Source organism: Phascolarctos cinereus, unplaced genomic scaffold (genome assembly GCF_003287225.1).
Source record: "Phascolarctos cinereus isolate Bilbo 61053 unplaced genomic scaffold, phaCin_HiC Scaffold_2;HRSCAF=192, whole genome shotgun sequence".
In the NCBI taxonomy this organism is placed as follows: domain Eukaryota; kingdom Metazoa; phylum Chordata; class Mammalia; order Diprotodontia; family Phascolarctidae; genus Phascolarctos; species Phascolarctos cinereus.
Window position 1 is genome coordinate 118,448,483 of NW_027555625.1, and position 23,643 is coordinate 118,472,125.

Below are 23,643 nucleotides of genomic sequence, written 5' to 3' on the forward strand. Positions count from 1 at the left end.
AAGAACCTAAAAATATGTTGAGTTCAGTAACTGCATCTGCACACATAGAAAAACAGAGCACTAATACAATCCCTTGACACATTCACTTCAAGAAACTTTGGTGTATAGAAGCATGTAAGCAAAGCCCCCGACCTCACTTCTGCCAAAAGACATTTTAATAAAATATGTTCAGGAACATGCTGATCCTTCAATGCATGTCTTACTTTGACTGTTAGCTACAGGCTATTTCTGTACACTACATAGAAGGATGTAATTCTGAAATATAGAATTGACACAATCACTGAGGCTTGTCTTAACACCCTGCAAACTGAGAACTGATTCCTATCAGGTTCCAACTACATAAGCCTGATGTGGACACTCCTAGACTACTTTCTGCTATTCCTTTAGTTTGCTATGGCTCTCGAGACCCAAATTCAATTTCTTTGTGTAACTATTAACAATTTCCAGGGGTATGAACTTAGATTACTCCTAGGCTAAAATTATGAAAAGAATTATAAAGGCATTTTGTTTGTTTTTACAGATGAAAATATGAATCAACAAAGTAGGCTTTGAGGCTTAATAACTTCTAAATAATACCTGATATTGAGAAAAAATAGTTTAGGGCATTCAAAATTATTAGCCAATACCAATTTATTAATCTTTGGATCTTTTAAAGGGGTGTACCCACTATTATTTTGTTTCACAGAGGCTAATGGAGATAAAGAGGCATATAGCAAATCAAAAATGGAGCAAGAAGAGGTAGGGAAATAACTTCAACGCTCTGTCTGTTAGACCCAACTACTCATTTTAATTAAAAGGAATAAAACATTCAGATGAACAAATCATTTAAGTGGAACATCCTTTGCTTACATGTCTATTGGCAAGAGCTGCAGCTGTTAAGTATTTAAAAGATCACGTAAAAATGAAAAAAAAACCCGTTTTCCATTATCCATTAAAGTTTTTATGTGCCTCATTAATTTTAAGCCATTCTCATCAGTTAGACATCAATAGTCAAGGGCAAACAAGCTCAGTGTATTGGGGAACATAATTTGGGGCCTAAGGCCCCACAGTTCTGTTCTTTACATAGAGATGAATAAATGGAGATGGATTCAAACTTGAAGTCATTAATAGAGAAAAATCTGTATGGGAAATACCTTTTAAGTCATATCAAACATTCAGATATCAAAGATTTTCACATCTCTAGGAATCATCTCAGAATATAGGTACAAATACATTTTATATAACACATAATACAACACAACATATGTGTATATGTACTTATGACATATATGTATATAGTTGTGTGTATATGTATACACATAAACATAAAGCCATGCCTCTGACGCCTCCCAGCTATGATCCTAACCAGACCACCTAACCCCTCAGTGGCCCAGGCAAGGATGACAATGAGTCACAAAGAAGCCACACATCTCGGTTTCCTCATTTGTAAAATGAGGGAGGTAGAGGAGATGGTCCTTTAAGGTTCCTTCTGGTTCTAAATCTAGGATCCCAGGATCTAAATCCACGGAAAGGTTTTCTACACCGAGAGTACCCAACAATAATAAAATCAGTCTGGACCAATATATAAATTTACAATATCTAATACACTCATGAATATATTTGGATATGCTGAAAATATCTACCACTGATTGCAAGGGTCCTGTGACTTCTGACTCAGGTATACGAACAGGGAATGGGGAAGGGCTTGGGACATGTTGCTCAGGATGTCACAATGGTTAATCTTATAACAAAACATCATTACGACTCAGCAACTGCTTAAACCTCTGCGCTTAAGACCTGAGCTTACAGCACAGCCCAGTTCACAGGATTTGGCCCAGGGACACACATAACCCATGGGCACATAAACAAAGACATACAATGAAAGCTACCCAGGTAACCAGACTCTCCAAACGCATAGCTTGGCTACAATGAAGTCTTCCCAGTAGTCCTACTGTCCCCTCTTTCTAACACAGTCTGATTTACAGCCCCAGTATACACATACATATGGTATTATTAGCTTAGCTTCTTCTACTTCTAATCAAGTGTAGTTCATATTTTTAAACCCAAATGTCATTTCCCAAGCATTTCTGAGGCTATCTCAATACTTATAACCTTCAGCAACTATAATTTCAATTTCAGTGAAAAACTATTTGGCTTTCAGATTTATTCTTTTATGTAAATAATGCAGACTGGTTTAAGGAACATTAGCTCAGAGGCCTGGCTTCTCTCCAGAATGAATTCTTGACTTTTCCATCCCTCTGCTTCACCTTTATTCTTCCCTCCCCTTCCTTTTATGAGCCATCTAGTCTGGCTCATACACTTAGCAAAGGAAAAACAAAGCTGACCCCAATGAGTGAGAGAAGATGTGGGATGAAGGCCCAAAAAGGAGGGCAGTTCAGCAAATACTAGTAGTACTTTTTAATAAATCTGCCTGTCATTCAGCAAGCACAGCTAAAGCTTTCTATTTGAGCTTTCAACCTACAGCAACTGCAGTTCTCAACTATGGGAAAAAATGAATTTGCTTCTAAATCTATTCTTCTGGCTAAGTGATTCAGAAGCAACTTTAGTTTTATTTCTATCCCTGTCTAACCTTGATTACTCTGACAAGTACTTTCCAGCTGCCACACTGTTTTTCACAACTACCTTTAGCTTCTTATACTTCCAATCAAACCTTATTTTTGAAATACCTGTCATTTCTCATTAAATTGTCAAGTTTTCTTTTCTTTTTTTCTTGTGTCAAATTTTGGAAAAAAAGATTTTTCTTCTCCCAAGTTTATTCTGCTTAGCTAAGGGCATCAAAAGCAGTTTAAACTTTTTTGTTCTTATAAGGCTTCATTCAAAGGACACTGACATTAAGAGTTCATTAGTCTGATTACCAGGCTGAAGAATTACATTGATGAGAATAAAAATGCCATTTTCTATGATTCTAAATCCTTAAAGTCTCCCCATTTGGAACATTCAACTTTTATCTTTCTTGTTGTAATAAAAAACAAACAAAAAACCATCCAACAAAGGTGACTATTAGATTATGGGAAAAAAAATTGTTCCTGTGCCATCTGAGCGTAGGTTGTACATTATCTGATCAAACATAATGCTCTTATTGGCAATATTCTTTCAGTCCTTGTGGGAAGAGCAATCTTTGTTAATGTAAAATGAATAAAAACATCTGTAAATGAAATGTAAGGACAGTAGCACTTACCTAGCAAAAAGAAATTTCAAATTATATCAAAAGTGACTATGCTGAATGAACAAATACAAAAAGACTCAATCTGTTTTTATTTTATGTTCCCTGCCAATTTAAAACAAACAAAAACAACAAAAGCTTATGTTTAGGAACCACAAACCAATCAGGAGAAATCACATGCATTAAGAGAAGACTTACTACTTCCACAGATGAAGCCCCCCTGCACCTCCAGCAGTCATAAAGATCTCTCTGTTCTGGGGCAGGTGTCGGATTTGCCATACAGTAGATTTATGAGCCTAAAAAAGATCAGAGTCATATTACTAATTACAGAGTAAAGTGATGAATAAGAACACACTTAAGAAAGGGATTCAGCAAATACAGATTTTCATAAATTGAAACTGGTCAGTTTTTATGAATGTAATTAAGTTGTTTTACTCTTTATAATGTCTATTAGAAGTTTGGTAAAACTTTTTAATCACGTCCTTTAAAAAAAAAGCAATGAAGAAAATAGGCAAACGAAGTAGCAATCACATTATACAATGAAAGAATAGTCTAATTCTGAGTTGGAGGATTCTCTGTGACTCTGGGCAAGTAATTTAACCTTTCTGGTCCCCAATTTTCTTTTCTTTTTTTTTTTTTATTTGGAGGCAATTGGGGTTAAGCAACTTGCTTGGGGTGACACAGCTAGTACATATCTAAGGACGGATTTGAACTCAAGTCCTTCTGACTCCAGGCCTGGTGCTCTCTCCACTGTGCCACCTAGCTGCCCCGATCCCCATGTAAAACAAAGGTGTTGTAACAGATCATCTCTAAAGACTCTTTACCTCTAAATCTATGATCATTTGATAACTAGAAATATTGTGGAATCCCTTTTATAACACTGCTTTTATAACACAGGACCAATGCATGTTACACCAGCATAGTTACAATTCAGGAGATATGATTTCAATTATTCAATTCCTCAGTCCATGTAATAATAAATTGCATTATAATAAGATTCTATTATTTTTAGGAGGGAAGTTCAAGGACATTTTAGAAAGAGAAAGATGCTATGATACTAAATGTCCTTTTGCACTTTTCCACAGTACAATGTAATTCACTTCTCTTTAAATGGATTTATAAATTTGCCTATTCAATTAAATTTTTACTGCTAGAAGCCATGAGTCTTTAATTGCTACTGGGGGGGAAATCCACTAATACCAAAGAACTTGAAAAGTACTAACTTGCTATTTACTATTCATGTAGGCATTTTCAGTTAACATAAAACAAAGAGGATCTTACACTGATAAACAAGCTATATAACATCAGATAAACTCTAAACTAGCTTTCTAAAGCCACAGCAAATATTTGCTTTTCCTTTAGCAAATGGTTGTAATTATATCATATTACTTAGGCCCAAGTTCTTTCTTCCAAGAGCCATCAGAACAACATGGATTGAAAAGGTTTTCGACCATTTGCCATTTCATTTCTTCTCTTCTCCTCTTCTCTTCCTTCCTGGTGAGGCAATCAGGGTTAAGTGACTTGCCTAGGGTCACAGGTAGTAGGTATCATGTGTCTGAGGCTGGATTTGAACTCAGGTCCTCCTGACTCTAGGGCCAGTGCTCTATCCACTGTGCCACCTAGCTGCCTCACCACTCGCCACTGCTTGCTGCTGGCGTCCATCATAATTTTCTTTTGTAACACGGCCATTTCTTTTCTGAGTTCATTTTGTGCACCTGTAAAAAGGCTTTTGTGGTTCTTCTCCAAGCCTTCCATATTCTTTAAGAATTGTTCATATAGCTGTTTAATGGTCTTGGTCTATGGCTCTGAACTATTCTAGCTTGTTGAAAAACCTTTTGCTGTTGTTCAAATATGTTAACTAGTTGTTTGTTCCCCCCCACCCCCCCGTTCTTCAGCTTTCTGAACATCCACCACATCCCATTGCTAAAATAATGTTATGAACTTAAATTCATGGCTGAGTTTTGGCCTTTGTTCTTGCTGTGTTTTCCAAATATGCTCCATTTTCTGATTACCGGTTTTAAAAGAAGCCTTAGAACACACTTCTGGGGGCAGCTAGGTGGCATAGTGGATAGAGCACAGGACCTGAGTTCAAGTCCAGCCTTAGACACTTGACACTTATTAGCTGTGTGACCCTGGATGGGTCACTTAACCCTAATTGCCTAGCCAAACAAACAAACAAAAAAACCCATATGTCTAATCTTTTCCTCTTTGCAAGAAAAGCATTGTTAATATCAGCTCCAAATCTTTCCAACATATTCTGTACTTCACCCCCCCTCCCCATTATCTTCTTCAACTGCTCCATGAGTAATGACTGTAGGTCTTTTTTCCCCATGCCTTTGACTTACTGTAGTCTTTCCTTCCCTAGCATCTTCCTCCGAGCCACTGAGATCTTTTTTGTCTTCTTTGTCAAGCCATAAGCTCAACTCACCCATCGTTTAGTTTCCCAGATTTTCCTGAGAAACGTTTTCTTTCTGAAGGTACCATAATTAGGCAGTTTCTTAATGCTATTTCCAATTACAAAGACAATGTGAGTTCCGGCAGGTCAGGGACCACTGGGAGCTTTTCTTTGCATTCCCAGCAGCTCAGTCATGCCAGAGGGATTGGTGGGGATGGGGTGTGGGTTCCCTCAGCCCTTCCCTGGACTCAGCTAATCCTTTGGAAGGGTAGTGGCCTCTCACTCAGGACCCCAGCTGTGCCTCAGGCCTTGGGAGCTAAGATAAGGATGACCAGGATGGTGAAAGATGACACAACTGCCACACTGAATTTTTTTTTTAAAGGCAATTGGGGTTAAGTGACTTGTCCAGGGTCACACAGCTAGTAAGTGTCAAGTGTTTGGTCTGAGGCCACATTTGAACTCAGGTCCTCCTGACTTCAGAGCTGGGGCTTTATCCACTGAGCCACCTAGCTGCCCCCATACCGAATATTTTTTAAAGGATGTTTAGCTTAATGATATAAAGAACTCACAAAATGACACATTTCAGCTGGGCAATCTTGACTAGAAAAAACTGCAAGATTTGGAATCCAAAGAATGAAAGAGCTCCACTTTCAAAGATGACAGACTGAGAAATGGAAAAGGTCAGCATGGTCACCTAGGGCAGCCCTTCATTTCTGGGAAAACTGAGGCCCAGAAAGGATGAATGACTTGCACAGAGTCAAACAGGCTGTAAAGTGGCAAAGCCGGTATTTGAATCCAGGTCCCCTGAATCTGAAAACATACGGGTTCAACACTGTCTATGAGTAATTTTCTCACTCCCAGATTCTTTGCCTATAAAACAAGGATAATAACATTTCTAGTAGCTCTCTAACAGGGCTGCTATGAGGAAAGAAAAGTCTGTAAAAACTGTAAAGCACTACAGAATTGAGCTATATTATCATTGCTACATTGAAACATTTTCCCTACCTGTTATAATAAATACCCCAAAAAAGGAACAACTTTTTGGCAAAAAGTACATACAATGGATGTTAATCTTAAGTTATCTTGCCTTGTCCTCATTTTAATACCAGATGACTTGTCTAAACTCTAAAATGAAAAACATGATGATTTATAGGATGGCACTAAGGATTAATAAACTCTCTTTAGTTATAACAATAAGAAAGGCAAAAAACTGGTCAATGAAGAGAACATTAGCAGTTTTTAACACCTCTGCAAATACCCGTAAATCAATCCTAACTGTCCTCATGCTGGTGAGGGCACCACCATCCTTCCAGTCACAAACCCAGGCTGTCGTCTTTGACTCTTCACTCTCCCTCACCTCCTTTATCCATGTTTTTTGTACCAGATAAGTGTTTAAAGATTATACCCGAATGTGACAAATCTACCTGCCCACATGCTATCTGTAAAGCATTAAAACATCTTTTACATAAAGCCCTGGAAGAAATTTCAGAGTCCTACCGAGAAGCTATCTTCTTCTGCCAAAATAAAAGAATCATATTTAACAAAGACATTGACTTTATACTCTACCTTTTCAGAAACAGAGGCAAACCCTTTGGTTGGATGCTGAGTTCTCATGTCAAAAACATGGAACTTTCCTTCTAGTGAAGTAGCTATTAGTTTATTCATACTGATGTCTTTCCTGTCAAACTCCACGCTACAAACCTAAAAATTGAGAGTACAAACATTCAAGAGGTTGTCATCATTAATAATCGGTTAACTCTCTTCAACTGAACACAGCTGCTTCAAAGTTAGTAGCAAACAAGAAAAAATGCAAAGTATCCATTTTATTTTTTGAACTAGTACATAAGGCTCTTTTCCCTATAATAAATTTTTTTCTTGGATGAACTATAACATTTTTGGTGCTACATTTATGGACACAGATGAAAAGCAGCACCTCTGTACAGTAAATGAACTTTGGAAAAGTACAAATAGAACATTCTTCATTGAAGGCATACAATTCTGGGACTTCAGGGGTAAGTTTGGGTTATCCATATTTAAGGCTTGGGAAAAGGCCCTCTTTGTGCCCTTCATGTGTTCATGTGTGCCCTTTTCCAACTCAATGATAAAAAGATGATTGTAAAAAGGTTCAGTGAAATGATCAAGAGTAAGAATATACATTACCCCATTTTTAATATTTGTTTCCCATCTTAACGACATATTTCTTAGATCAAATAGTTTGATATCCCCATTGTCATAGCCAGCACATACAACACGTTCCTCTTGATTATAAGCATTGCCTGGAAACAGACATACAATATTCCAATTTAAAATCATTACTAAAAAAAAAAAATGCTCCTACAAATTGCCCTGTTAATATGGAACTAAATGTATCACCTACACAGAAACGTGTAAAAATATAAACCCAGAGAATCTCATTTTAATGAGTTAGAAAGATCATCAAAATGGATAAACTGCATACACTAAAGGCAAGTTTTAGCCTATGTGGTATTATTTATTATGTTTTACTTGTCATCTAAAGCAAATGTCAGGCATTTGCAAAGCATAACAACAACCATTTTTCTGGTTCCATTTCCATGGAGACTGAGAGGACAGATATTGCAGGGCCTGTATTGATCCTTTTGGCAATAGGCATGTTTCAGTGTCTATCACATTTGACTAAAACTATTTCATAATTTTTTTCTTCAAAATGCTATTTGTAATTTGAGGGTTTTTTTTTTAAAGGGGAGGTGGAAGGGAAAGAACGCAAAGCATGTTCCCAGCTTCTAGTCTCTGAATTAGACCTAACAGTAACTGTAGACAAATGATGAAATATTCTGGATTGTGCTCTGAATGACCATACCTGAAGTATTCTACTCAGTTCACATAATAATACACAGTGTTTGAAAGCTGCCTGGAGTTTGGAATCCCATTCAAGGAACATCAAATCCACTAACCAGTTTTTCAGTAAGAAATATGTGAGGAAGTAAGGATTCCTTACAAGGAATTCCTTGGATACCTGTTTACTCAACACCAGTTGCAAAAATCAAGACTCTCCCAGTCAAACCAAAACATTTGGTCACTGTATTCAGAAGTCAAAGGCCTCAAAGCCCTTGTTACTGTTACTCCCATCTACTGCTTCCTGTCCAAGAATTCATAGCCAGTGTCTCAAAGCCGCCCCCCAAAATTCTTGTTTTTAACATTCCACAAGCCTAACTTTTATTAGGAATACTTATCCTTGTGCAGGTATTTAAATACTTGCAGGTACCACATAAATATACTGGGCCAAAAGGATATCTTCATTAAAAAAGAATTAGGACTACTAAGTGGTGATCTTATGAATATGTGTTATAACAGATTTGTCTTTCAGTTAAATTTACTGTATTTACATCCTCAAAGCAGTGTTAATATGAATTGTGGACTGGGACACAAAGAATTACTGTATTCACAATACTGTTACTGTATTAAACCTTTATTCCGCCTAAGTTGAAAAAGTTCTGTGCAATGCACTATTAAGGAAGAACATGTTTTTAATAAAGGGGAAAAAAATCCTGAACTTTTAATATTTACATGGTCATAAATTTGGAGCTAGAAAGGACCTCAGACACTACCATGTCATATTTATTCTCATCACATCAATAAATCACTTGGTCTTTAACTTAACACATTTAAACTTAAGCCTATACATTGTGAGTAAAATGTTGAAAGAAATTAAGTAGAACAGAAAGTTCATTTTTAAAAATTTTCTTTTGTTAAAGAAATTACTTTTAAAAAAATTTATTTTTAACATTTTTTTTAAATTTTGAGTTCCGAATTCTCTCTTGCCCTCTAGCACCTATCCTACCCAATGAAAAGTCAAGCAATATGACATCAGTTATATGTGTGAAACCATGCAAAACATTTCCATAATAACCATGTTGCCAAAAAAAAAACCTGAAGAAAAATAAAGTGAAAAAAAATCATACTTCAATTTACACTCAGAGTTGATCAGTTTTCTCTCTAGAGGTTGGACAGCATTTTTCATCATGAGTCCTTACATTGTCCTGGATCACTGTACTGATCAGAGTAGCTAAGTCTTTCACAGTCGACCCATTTTTACAACATTACTCTTACTATGTATAATGATCTTCTGGTTCTACTTACTTCCCTCTGCCTCAGTTCATACAGGTCTTCCCAAGTTTCTCCGAAACCACGCCGTTTGTAATTTCTTATAGCACAATAGTACAGTGTTCAGTCACAATCACACACTACTACTTGTTCAGCCACTCTCCAATTGATGAGTATCCCTTCAATTTCCAATTCTTTGCCATCACAAAAAGAGCTGCTGTAAGTATTTCTATACATATAGCTCTTTCCTTTTTAGTGGGTATGTACAGTTTTATAGCTCTTTGGGCATAGTTCAAATTGCTCTCCAGAATGGTTGGATCAGTTCACAACTCCACCAACAATGCACTAGTGTCCCAATTTTTCCACATCCCCTCCAACCCTTGTCATTTCCTTTTCTGTCATGGTCCTCAATCTGAGAATGAAAAATTATCAACAATAACAACAAGAAGCAACCAATTTCATTTACATTTCTCAAATTAGCAGTGATTTAGAGTATTTTTTCATATGACTATTGATAGCTTTGATTTCTTCTTTTGAAAACTGACTGTTCATAATCTTTGACAATTTATCAACTGGGGAATAGCTCTTATTTATAAGTTTTGGCCTCAAATATTTGAGAAACAAGGCATTTAACAGAGGAACTTGTAATAAATGTTCCCCCCCGTTTCTTGCTTTCCTTCTAATTGTGACTACATTAGTTTTGTTTATGTGAAAATTTAAAATGTCACTTAATTAAAATCACCCATTTTATTTTCTTTAATTTTTAAATTTTTATTTAACATTTTTTAAATTAATTTTTAGCTTTTGACATTCATTTCCACAAGATTTTGAGTTCCAAATTTTCTCCCCATCTTGCCCCTCCACCTACCCCATGCATTCTGAATACTCCTTCCCCTAATCTGCCCTCTGTTCTATCACCCCTTCTTTCTCTTATCCCCTTCCCCTTCTATTTTCCTGTAGAGTGGGACAGATTTCTATACCCTATTGACTGTATATCTTATTTCCCAGTTGCATGTAAAAACAATTTTTAACATGTTTTTAAAACTCTGGGTTCCAAATTCTCTCCCTTCCTCCCTCCCCACCCACCCTCACTGAGATGGTAAGCAACTTGATACAGGTTATGCATGTGTAGTCATGCAAAACACTTCCACAGTAGTCATGTTGTGACAAACTAAGTATATTTCCCTTCATCCTATCTCGCCCCCCATTTATTCTGTTCTCTCTTTTGACCCTGTCCCTCCTCAGAAGTGTTTGCTTCTGATTACCCCCTCTCCCAATCTGCCCTCCCTTCTATCATTCTGCCCCCTCCCTTTCTTATCCCCTTCTCCTCTATTTTTCTGTAGGGTAAGATAGATTTCCATACCCAATTGAGTGTGTATGTTATTCTCTCCTTCAGCCAAATCTGATGAGAATAAGATTCACTCATTCCCTCTCACTTTCTCCCACTTCCCCTCCACTGTAAAAGCTTTTTCTTGTCTGTTTTATGTGAGATAATTTGCCCCATTCTACCTCTCCCAGTATAATCTTCTCTCAACCCTTAATTTTATTTTTTAGCTATCACCCCTTCATCTTCAACTCACCCTGTGCCCTCTATCTATCTATCTATCTATCTATCTATCTATCTATCTATCTATCTATCTTTTTTTCCCCCTCCAACTACCCTAATACTGACAAAGGTCTCATGAGTTACAAATATCATCTTTCCATGTAGGAATGTAAACAGTTCAACTTTAACAAGTCCCTTCAGATTTCTCTTTCCTGTTTACCTTTTCATGCTTCTCTTGAGTCTTGTATTTGAAAGTCAAATTTTCTATTCAGCTCTGGTCTTTTCAGCAACAATGCTTGAAAGTCCTCTATTTCACCAAATGTCCATTTTTTCCCCTGAAGGATTATACTCAGTTTTGCTGGGTAGGTAATTCTTGGTTGTAATCTTATCTCCTTTGCCCTCTGGAATATCATATTCCAGTCCCTTAATGTAGAAGCTGCTAAATCTTGTGTTATCCTGATTGTGTTTCCACCATACTTGAATTGTTTCTTTCTGGCTGCTTGCAATATTTTCTCCTTGACCTGGGAACTCTGGAATTTGGCTACAATGTTCCTAGGACTTTTCCTTTGGGGATGTCTTGCAGAAGGTGATTAGTGGATTCTTTCCATTTCTATTTTACCCTTTGGTTATAGAATATCAGGGCAGTCTTCTTCGATAATTTCTTGAAAGATGATTTCTAGGCTCTTGTTTTGATCATGGCTTTCAGGCAGTCCAACAATTTTTAAATTATCTCTCCGGCATCTATTTTCCAGGTCAGTTATTTTTCCAATGAGATAATCACACTGTCTTCTATTTTTTCATTCTTTTGGTTTTGTTTTACAATTTCTTGATTTCTCATAAAGTCACTAGCTTCCAATTGCTCTATTCTAATTTTTAAGGAAGTATTTTCTTCAGTGAGCTCTTGGACTTCCTTTTCCATTTGGCCAATTCTGCTTTTGAAGGCATTCTTCTCACTGGATTTTTGGACCTCTTTTGCCATTTGGGTTAGTCTATTTTTTAAGGTGTTATTTTCTTCAGCAAGCTCTTGACTTGTTTTTCAGGATTTTCTTACATCACTCTCATTTCTCTTCCCAGTTTTTCCTCTACTTCTCTTACTTGCTTCTCAAAATCCTTTCTGAGCTCTTCCAAGGCCTGGGACTGATTCATATTTTTCTTGGAGGCTTTGGATGTAGGAATTTTGCCTCTGTTGTCTTCTTCTGGTTGTATGTTTTGTTCTTCTTTGTCACCAAAGTAAAAGTCTATGGTCTGACTTTTTTGTGCTGTTTGCTTATGATCCCAGCCAATTATCTGACTTTTAAACTCTTTGTTAAGGTAAGGGTCTGCTTCCAAGGTGGAGAATGTACTGTCCCAAGCTTGGAGGGTTTTGTGCAGCTGTTTTCAGAGATACTTCTAGGTACCTGTAAATTTTTCAGTTCTTCCAAGGTGGCACGTTCAAAGGAGAGATGTTTACTCCTTTTCTGGCCTGTCCTCTGGTCTATGAGTGATCACAAGCACTCTTTTCTGCCTTGGAACTGTGAGGAGGATTCCCTCTTCACCACCACCATAGTCTCTGCTATGCCAGCGCTCCTCCTCATCCCAGGACCGCCACCCAAAACTTTGACCCAGATCCAAGCATGGGAAAAGCAAGAGAATCCTACCTCAGCACCAGCAAAGAGATCCCTGTACCCACCTTTGATCAACCACTTGATTCCCCCTCCATCTGTGGGCCAAGAGCTCTAGAAGCAGCCGCTGCCCCAGGGCTGTGCTGGGACTGGGGCTGGACCAAGCTCCTCTTTCATTATGGTATGACAGACCTTTCCTACTGACCTCCTAAGTTGTCTTTGACATTTGTGGGTTGAGAAGTCTGGAAACCACCACAGCTGCCCATGATTCAGTCCCCTGAGGCTTGCTCCAGGTTTGCTGAGGCCTGGTCTTTGCCTGCAAGGCCCATGCTGAACTGAGCTTCTTTCCCAGCCTGGTGCAACAGATCTTTCCAATCAACCATCCAGGTTACCTTGGGCTGGAAATTTGTTTCACTCTGTCTTTTTATGAGTTCTGCTGCTCTAGAGTTTGTTTAGAGCCATTTTTTACAGGTATTTGGAGGGGTTTCGGAGAGAGCTCAAGCAAGTTACTGTTCTTACTCCATTATCTTGGCTCTGCCCCCTTTTTGCCCATTCTACTTTCTAAGACCATCTCTACCTCTTGTTTGGTCAGATTCTTAATTATAGATCTCATATGTAAAATTTTCCATGTTCCCCTAATTTGCTTATATTATCCTTTATGTATAAATCATGTGCCCATTTTTAACTCTTGGTATGCAATGTGAGATGTTGGTTTATGCCTACTTTCTGCCAAACTGCTTTCCAATTTTCTCAGCAATTTTTGTCAAATAATGAGTTCTTGCCCCCAAAGCTTGGCTCTTTGGGTTTATGAAACGAGATCAAAATATTACTACCATGTGTTGTATACTTAATCTGTTCTACTGATCTATCACTCTATTTCTTAGCCAGTACCAGGCTGTTTTGATGATTTTGTTGTTTTGTTATTGTTGTTGAGTATTGTCTGACTCTTCATGACCATTTCACTTAGACTGCCAGTTTCAGTGGCATATAATTGGTCAAAACAGCTCCTAATAATTGCTTAAACTTCCTTTTCATTGGTGGTGCATTTAGCCTTTTCATTTTTGATACTGGTAATTTGGTTTTCTTCTTTTTCTAAATCAAATTAAGCAATGGTTTATCTATTTTATTTTATTTTATTTTTTAATGAAACCAGCTTCTAGGTTTATTAGTTCAATGTTTTGTTTTGAACTTTCATTTTTATTAATTTCTTCTTTGTTTTGAGGATTTCTATTTTGGTGTTTAGTTAGGGATTTTTAATTTGTTCTTTTCAAGTTTTTTTTAAATGTATCCAATTAATTAATGTGTTCTCTCTCTTTTTTATTGATGTGTTTAGAAAGAAAAATTTCCCCCTAAGTACTGCTTTGGCTGCATCCCATAAATTTTGATATGCTGCCTCATTATTGTCATTCTCTTTAATGAAATTATTTATCATTTCCATGATTCTTAGTTTCCAATTAATTTTAATTTATGCTTTCACAGCCCTTTATTGAATGTAATTTTTATTGCATTATGGTCTGAAAACGGTCATCTAATACTTCTGCTTTTTTGCATTTGTTTATGAGGTTTTATGCCCTAACACATGGTTAATTTTTGTGGAAGTACAATGTATAGCTGAGAAAAAGGTATACTCTTATCAATTTCTATTCAATTTTCTCTAGAAGTCTATCATATCCAACTTTTCTAAAATTCTGTTAATTTCTCTGACTTCCTTATTATTTATTTTATGGTTAGCTTAAGTTGACGTCCTGCACTAGTACAGTTTTACTGTCTTTTTCCTCCTATAACTCATTTAACTTTTCCTTCAAGAATTTGGATACCATGCCATTTCGTGCATATATGTTTAGCTAGCAAGCTGTAGTTTCCCTAATTGCCTCTTCTAATTAGGTCTATTTTTGCTTTTGCTTTGTCTGAGATCATGATTGCTACCCCTTGCCTTTTTTACTTCAGCTAAAGCATGACAGATTCTATTACAATGATTTATTTTAACTCTCTGTGTATCTTTCTGTTTCAAGTGTGTCTCTTACAAACAACATACAATTTTGATGTGAGGTTCAAGCATTGCCTGCCACCTCTCCATCTTCCCCTCCACTATAAAACTCTTCCTTATACATGAGATAATTTCTCCCATTCTTTCTCTTCCTTCTCCCTTCTCTCATTGCATTCCTTTTCTCACCCCTTCATTTAAAATCGTCCCAACATAATCAACTCATATCTATGGCCCCTGTATAGATTCCAAACTATCCTATTAATGATAAAGTTCTCAGGAGTTACATGAATCATCTTCCCATTCGCTTTCATGTTTACCTTTTTATCTGAGTTCAGTCTTGTGTTTGAATGTCCAATTTTTTATTCAGCCTTGGTCTTTTCATCAGGGATGCTTGAAAGACCTCCACTTCACTAAATATCCATTTTTTCCCTGTAGGATCATACTCTGTTTTGCTAGGTATGTTATTCTTACTTATATTCCTAGCTCCTCTGCCCTCAGCTCTTCTAATGTAGAAGCGGCTAAATCTTGTGTGATCCTGACTGGCTCCACACTACTTAAACAGTTTCTTTTTGGCTGCTTACAATATTTTCTCCCTGACCTGGCAGCTCTGCAAGTTGTCTAGAATTTTCCTGCAGTTTTTCATTTTGAGATTTCTTTCAGGAAGTGATTGGTGGATTCTTCCAGCTTCTATTTTATCCCCTGGTTCTAACATATTGGGCAGTTTTCCTTGATAATTTCTTGAAATATGATGTCATGGCTCATTTTTAAATCATTGCTTTTAGGTAGTCCATTAATTTTTATATTGTCTCTCCTTGATCTATTTTCCAAGTCAGTTGTTTTTCCAATGAGATTATTTCACATTTTCTTCTATTTTTTCCTTTTTTTGATATTTATTTTATTGTTTCTTGATATCTGATGGAGATATCAACTTCTGCTTGCCTGATTCTACTTTTTAAGGAATTACTTTTCTTCAGTGAGCTTTTGTACTTTTTTTTTCATTTGGTCAATTCTGTTTTTTAAGGAGTTCTTCTCTTCGATGAATTTTGTGCCTCTTTTACCATTTGTCTAATTGTTTTTTTTAAATGTATTATTTTCTTCAGTATTTACATGCTTCTTCTGCCAAGCTGTTAATTCTCTTTTCATAATTTTCCTGCATCACTCTTATTTCTTTTCTCAACCTTTCCTCTATCACTCTTACAGCTTTCTTTAGCTCTTCCAGGAATTCTTGCTTGCACCTGTGTCCAATTTGCATTTTTCTCTGAGGCTTTGCTTATAGCTATTTTCAATCTTGTGTTACTCTAAGTTTGTATCTTACTCTTCTCTGTCACCAAAGTAAGTTTTTTTTTTATTGTTAGGTTCTTTTTTTGTTGTTTGCTCATTTCTCTAGCCTATTCTTGATTTTGAATTTTATGTTAAAGTTGGGCTCTGTTCCTGGAGTGGGGGTGGAGTATAGTAGAGAGCCAATGTCCCAAACTTTAGGCTTTTTTTGTGCTGCTATTTTCAAAGCTAGTTATGGGGTGGGAATTCTGTAAGCTTTCAGTGCTTCCAAGGTGATATTACATTGGGAGAGTTGTGGTCACTGCTCTTCTGGTATGTGCTCTGGTCTTTACCTAGAAAAGGCTCTATTCCCCTGCAGCTACTCCTCTTGGCCACAGAACTATGACCTAGAACTACATATAAGCAATGGAGTTGCCAAATAATACCCATTCCTGTGCCCAGTGTTACCTCAGGGTCTCCTGTAATCTCTTTCTGACCAGTTGTCAAATCCCCTTACCATCTCTGAGGTAAGAGCCCCCAAAGCTGTTGCAGCTGCCTCCAAGGCTCACTGGTGGGTTAGCGCCCATCTCAATGTCACAGAATTCTCCTACCATCCTCCTAAGTTGTCTTGGTCTGGAAAAATGTCTCACTCAATCTTTGGTTAGGTGTGCCTCTCCAGAATTTGATTTGACATGTTAATTTTAAAGATGCTTGGAGGAGTATGTTGGGAGAGTTTAGCTAGATTGCCACTTCTACTCAGCCATCTTAGCTTCACCCCACAAAGTTCATTTTTGAGATGACTTAGCACACACAAGAATCAGCATGGTAGAAAGAGTGTTCGATCTGGCATCCAGCTAGAAATGCTTCCTCTGCTCCTTATAAACTATTACTTAATCAATCAATAAACATTTATTAAGCACCTACTAAGTCCTGGGGATACAAAAAGTGGCAAAAGATAGTCTCTGCTCACAATCCAATGAGGGAGAAAAGAAGAAAATGAATATGTACAAGCAAACTATATATAGGTCAAATAGGAAATAATTAACACAGCAAAGGCACCAGAATTAAGAGAGTTAGGAAAGGTTTCCTGTAGAAAATGGGAGTTTAGTTGGGACTTAAAGTACCAGTGGCTGGAGTGGAGGAGGGGCAGCATTCCAACCAAGGGGGACAGATAGAGAGAAGGCCTGGAGCCAAGAGATGAAGTGTCTTGTTTGTGAAATAATCAGGAGTCCAGTGCCATTGGAATGAAGAGTACAAGAGAACATGGTGGAGAGTAAGGTATAAAAACACTGGAAAAGTTTCAAACTATGTAAACATGAGAGAACAAAGAACTTTACTGAGCCTTAGCTTCCTCTTCTGTGAATGAGGAAAACAATACCCAGTATTTACATCACAGAGTTGTTGCAAGGATAAAAAAAAGAATACCTGTAAAAAGCTTTATAAATCTAAAGATGCCATATAAGTGCTATTATTTTCTTCAAGGTTTTTTTTTTTTTTTGGCGAGGCAATTGGGGTTAAGTGACTTGCCCAGGGTCACACAGCTAGTAAATGTCAAGCACCTAGTTTGAGACCGGATTTGAATTCAGGTCCTCCTGACTCCAGGGCTGGTGCTGTATTCACTGCATCACCTAGCTGCCCTTATTTTCTTCAAGTTCTAAAAAACTCCCCCCATAATACAAATACTACATGTAATTAAATGAATTAAAAAACACTTACTGAGCACTTACTATGTGCCAGGTTGTGCTAAGTGCTGGGGTTACAATAAAATGGAAAGACAGTTAAGGAACTCACATCTTAATAAGAGAAGACAACATGTATAAGGCAGTAGTGCAGTAAGAGAGGGAAGTCAGAAGGATAGTGATCAGAGCCACAGGACAATTGAGTGCCATGTCTTTTCCTAGAATAGTAGTGTTGACCTAATCAGTAACTTCTGCATGATATATTTTTTAAATATCTTAATTAATGTTTTTTTACTTCTATTAAATAATATCCAGCTAAAAGAAACAGTAACTAAACAGTTCATTCCTTAAGGAATACCTTCTGTCTACCGAGTGTTATGTTAGGCAATGAGGAATACAGAAATAGAAAAGCAAACTGGAGGCAGAGCCAAGATGACAGAGTAGAGGCAGGAACTCACCTGAATCCTCCCAAATTCCAATCCAAACAACTTTAAAATAACACTGCAAATCTAATTCTGGAGCAGCAGAGCCAACACAAGGTTAAGGTGAAACAAGTTTGCAGCCCAAGACAACTTAGGAGGTTGACAGGAAAAGTCTGTCACACGGGGGTGATGATCGGGACCTAAAGTGCAGAATGGTCCATTCCATGGCAAAGCCAGCAACAGGCCTTGGAGGTGGTTGAAAAAGCACCAACACCAGGTTCAGGGACTCTCAGTCCACAGATGGTAAGGGTGTCAGGCAACCGGTTAGAAAGAGATTACAGGGGATTCTTTGCTGGTGCTGGGCTTGGCAACCTGTTGCATTGTCCAGATGTAGTTATAGGTCGCAGTTCAAGGGCAAAGAGGATTGACTGCAGGGGAGCAAGGGTCCAGGCCCTGGTCTCAGTTCCAAGGCAGAAGAGCACTAGTGCATGCAGCCATCAGAGAGCAAGTGCCTGAGTCACAGTTCCAGGGCCAAAATGAGTGACGGTACTTGTAGCCACAGTGGAACAGAGGTCCTGGTCACAGTTCCAGAGTGAAGAGTCCTTGCAGTTGTTCACAAAGGAGTAGGGGCCCAGGTTTCAGAAAGGAGGACTAGTGCTTGTGGCTGCAGGATAGCAGGGCATCTGGTCATAGTTCTTGTGCCAAGAGGACACTGGCAGTTGTGGCTGTAGAACAAAGTCCCTTTCTGAGTAAAGACCAGAGCACAAGGCAGGAGAGCAGTGACCACACCTCTCCTTGGATCACAACACCTTGGAAGCACCAAAAACTTATAGACTCCCCCACCCCCAGAACTAGTTCTGAAAACAGCAGCACATAAAACCTGGAGCTTGGGACAGTGCCTGCTAGCAACAGGGGAAGATGCCCTAGCAGTAACAGATCTCAAACTTATTACACAGTGGTAATCATCAAAACAATCAGGTACTGGCTAAGAAACAAAGGACTGGATCAGCAGTACAGATTAGGTATACCACACATAATAGTAAATGACCACAGTAATCTCATATTTGATAAACCCAAAGCGCCAAGCTTTTGGGACAAGAATTGATTATCTGACAAAAACTGCTGGGAAAACTGGAACGCAGTTTGGCAGAAATTAGGTACGGACCAACACCTCACATTGTATCCCAAGATAAGGTCAAAATGGGTACATGATTTATACATAAAGGTAACATCATAAGCAAATTAGGGGAGCATGCAAAATTTTAGCTGTCAGTTCTATGGAGAAGGAAAGAATTTAGTAGCAAACAAGAAATAGAATTACAGGAGATAAAATGGATGATTTTGATTACATTAAATTAAAAAGGTTTTGCACAAACAAAACCAATGCAGCCAAGATTAGAAGGAAAAGCATAAAACTGGGGAAAATTTTTATAGCAAGTTTCTTTGACACAGTTTCATTTCTCAAATATATAGAGAACTGAGTCATGTTTATAAGAATATGAATCATTCCCCAATTGATAAATGGTCTAAGGATATGATCAGGCTGTTTTCAGAAGAAGAAATTAAAGCTAACTATAGTCATATGAAAAAATGCTCTAAATTATTCCTGATTAAATAAATGCAAATTAAATCAACTCTGGTGTGCCACCTCACACCTATCAGATTAGCTAATATGACAGAAAAGGAAAATGACAAATGATGGAGGGAATGTGGAAAAACTGGAACACTAATGTATTGGTGGTGGAGTTGTGAACTGATCTTGAGCAATTTGGAACTATGCCCAGAAGACTATAAAACTGCAATATCCCTACTAGGTCTATAACCTAAAGAGATCAAAGAAAAAGGAAAAGGACCTATATGTATAAAAATAATTGGACATTCAGGAGATGCTCATCAATTAGGGAATGTCTAAACAAGTTCTGACATATGATTACTATGGAATAGTATTGTGTTATACAAAATGACAAGCAAGATGGTTTCAGAAAAACCTGGGAAGACTAAACTGATGCAAAGTGAATGGAGCAGAACCAAGATAACACTGTACACAGTAACAGCAATATTGTATGATGATCAACTGAGAATGACGTAGCTATTTTGCTCAATATAATGATCCAAGGCAGTTCCCAAGGAAGATATGATGAAAAATGCTATCCACCTCTACAGAAAAAACTGCTGAAGTATGAATGTAGATTGAAGAATATTTTTACTTTATTTTTCTTGGGTTTTTTTGGTCTGTGTTTTCTTTTGCAATATGGCTAACATGGAAATGTGTTTTGCAAGATTTACATATATAATCTATATCAAATTGCTTGCCTTCTCAAGGAGCAGGGAGGGGTGAAAAAGGATTTGGAGCTCAAAATTTAAGAAAACGAATGTTAAAAATATTTTTACACGTAATTGAGAAAAAAATAAGAGACTTAAAGAAGAGAAATCTACCTTAGGAAGACTCTTCTCTAGTTGTAGTGCAAAACTGGTACAAGAAGCATAGATTTCAAATGGTTCACCAGTAATAAATCCAACTTAAGAATAGCAGATAACAAAGAGCCAGCAGGAGTATTTCTTACTGTCACCATCATAATGATTAGTATTACAACAATGTCATTCATCATGATATAGTGTATGCATTGTAAAGGATGCTAGCATTTCAGTGATTACAATTTGTAATAATATACTATCTAATAATATTATATTTTTACAACTGCTATGGCCGTATGTAGAAAGGCAGCTAGATGGGAATGGGGAGGTGGATTTGGGGTCCCAAGACTTTGGCTCAAGTCCTGCCTCTGAAACATGGTGGCTATGACAGTGGACAACTCACCTAACTTCTCAGTGACCCATGCAACTGTCTATGCCAATGACTTGGGAGAAAGTGCTGATCTACTTTGGTAGAAGGAGTTTTCTTATCAGGAGTTCCCTATACCAATAATATGACACACAACAGTTTTCCACTTCTGATATCTATACTAACACATAGAAGAGAACATTCCGAAGATTAACTCATCACTTTATCAAGTAAAAGCGACAATGACTATTAGAATTGTTATTAATATGCTATTGGTTTTGACAGTGATACAGTTATTAATAGTTTAAACAATTACAAGAACACATGTTTGAAGGTGCTATTATAATACAACTTCAGAAAACAATATTAGTACTTTTAATTTAAGCATATATCAAATGCAGAAAGCAAACTGCTACAAGTGCTACTGAATCTTATTTGAAGCAATAAATCAGTGGCACTTTGCTATTCCCTATTCTTTGCATCTCTTCTTTCTCTTTTCCTGTCCTCTCCTACTGGTTTCTATTTTCTTTCACAAACCTATTTGCTTGGGTGACCAGTGTCACTCAGAGGTATTTCTCAACCCTGCTGATGGAATTCAGTGCAAAAAAAAAAAAGTTGCAGGCCCCTAGATCTAGGCAAATTTTTTTTAAAATTCTGTATAAATCAGATAATCCTGAAAGGAGGGCTACACATACATAATCCTTAAAATTTCTTCAAGGGCTCTCATATTTTGTATTCTGATACCTAAAAATCCAAATGTTGATTAATAATTTACCAAATGCAACAGTCCAACAGTCTCTCTTGCTTTCTCCTTGTACAGGTTCCATATTAGCAACAGGAATATCTTTTTGCCTGGGGTCCCATACCTTTACGGTTCCTATCAGGAATAAAAAGGGATTGGTAAAGTGAATGGTTATCAACTGGTTTCCTTTTAGTTTTCTTATAATAATACTTCTAAAAACAATTACTGAGAGGCTAAAGTATCCACCTAAAACCTAGTGTTTTAGGTACCATGATACCAGAGAAAATTCACATATTTTCTGACCTGTAATAACTGGGAAATAGTATCATGGAAAGGACACTGGAAATGGAGTCAGAGGACCTAGGAAGTAACTTGTAGGACTCTGAGCAAATCACATATTCATTCTGTACCTCAGTTTACTCATATGTGAAAAATAAGGGGATTAGATTAGATGACCTCTAAGGTCCTTTCCAGCCCTAAATCTGTCATTTTATAATCCTAAGTAATACTGCACTTATCGATCACAGAAGTAAGATCAGTATCACCTGACTGGTTTTTCAGATTAATGAATTTTAAAAAGCCATTCTAAAATAATACATAATCTAGGTTTCACTCATAAAAAAAGCATACTTGTTACCTACCTCAGATCATAGATTGTTTTCTTTGTTCTAGTTTGACACTAATCTATTAAAAATGCTCTCATTAGTTTTCATTATACTCTTTCCTCCTTTTCACTAATGTTATCTGACCTATATAGGTACAATAAACAATATAATCAATCAACCAACAAATATTTAATAAGGACCTACTATAAGCTTCTATAACTGCTGTAGCTTATGTAGGATTCAAAGATATCATTTCTTTCAAAATCAACTTTCATTTTCTTTTAGTACTGAGGAAAAAGAGCAGAATCAAATTAAAGGTAATTCTTCTCTAACCAATTTCTGGATGATAAAATCCTTGAGGGCAGAGAACCTAATGTAGTGCATAGTATACAATAAAAATTGAATAAATACTTACTAAATTAATGCTAAATGACTGAATTTCTATTTCTGCCTTTTACTTGAACATGTAATTATTCAAGTTAATTAACTGGATTCATCTTCTATTCCTACATCACACCCAGAGAGACGGGAATGTATGTACTAACACAGGGCTGCCTTAATAGATGCAGAACAGTCAGCAGGAGGGAGAATTTTAGAAAATCAATCAATTGACAAACATTCATTAAGTGCCTACTATGTGCCAGGGACTGTGCTAGGCAATGAGGACACAAAAGCAAAAAGGAAAGTCATTGCCATTAAGGAATTTCTACCAGGGAAGACAACAATAATAGAAATATATAAAAAATACATTCAAAATAAATCATAATAAATTTTTGAAAATTTAAATAAACATGTATATAAAATTTACATATGTATATATTTCTTGTTACTATAAAATAAGAGCCTTAAAAAAACTGCTTCTGAGCCCCTATTGAAAAAACTTCCTCTTCTTTTTTTCACCTTCCCCAGTTACTGACAGCCACCAAATACGTTTTCCTTCAATGAACTTCTTTTTCCTCCCCACCCCGGGCATGCTTAGGTGCCTGAATTTCCCTCTCCCTTCTCCATGAAGTCAAAAAGAAGTCTGGCCTGGGAAAGAGCAGGGGCACTGTCACTGAAGACACCTGGGATACAATCTCTTTTTGTTAGTGGATGTAAACAGAATCCTTTGCTTTTTAACAGCATCAATCTAGCAATTTTTACTTGCACTAAATTTGTTTTTTAAAAAGGAGAAAAAGAGAGTTGCCATTCACATTATATTGGCAGTTGCTAGATTTTAAAAGTCTACAAGATTCACAGGAAAACAGATTTCAATGATCTGGCCCAGTACAAAGCTAACAACAAGTGTCATGCCACTACACTAAGATACTCATTTTATCTAATATCACTTAGTTTTATTAACAAACTAACATAAGATGACTTATTTTTAAGCTCTAACTTG

The 23,643-nt window shown here is 37.0% G+C and overlaps 1 protein-coding gene and 1 pseudogene across 1 annotated transcript in view; both read right to left on the reverse strand.

Annotated features, from left to right (window-relative positions):
• Nucleotides 1-23,643, reverse strand: part of DNAAF10 (dynein axonemal assembly factor 10) — a 43,032-nt gene that overhangs the window by 1,065 nt on the left and 18,324 nt on the right. Inside the window, exons 4-7 of the mRNA XM_020985410.2 lie at nt 21,691-21,792; nt 7,719-7,834; nt 7,125-7,259; nt 3,362-3,459 (exon numbers count right to left, since the gene is read on the reverse strand). Coding sequence (XP_020841069.1) covers nt 3,362-3,459; nt 7,125-7,259; nt 7,719-7,834; nt 21,691-21,792 — 451 coding nt within the window. The remainder of the gene's footprint in view (nt 1-3,361; nt 3,460-7,124; nt 7,260-7,718; nt 7,835-21,690; nt 21,793-23,643) is intronic.
• Nucleotides 3,466-7,114, reverse strand: LOC110207666 (synaptonemal complex protein 3-like; annotated as a pseudogene).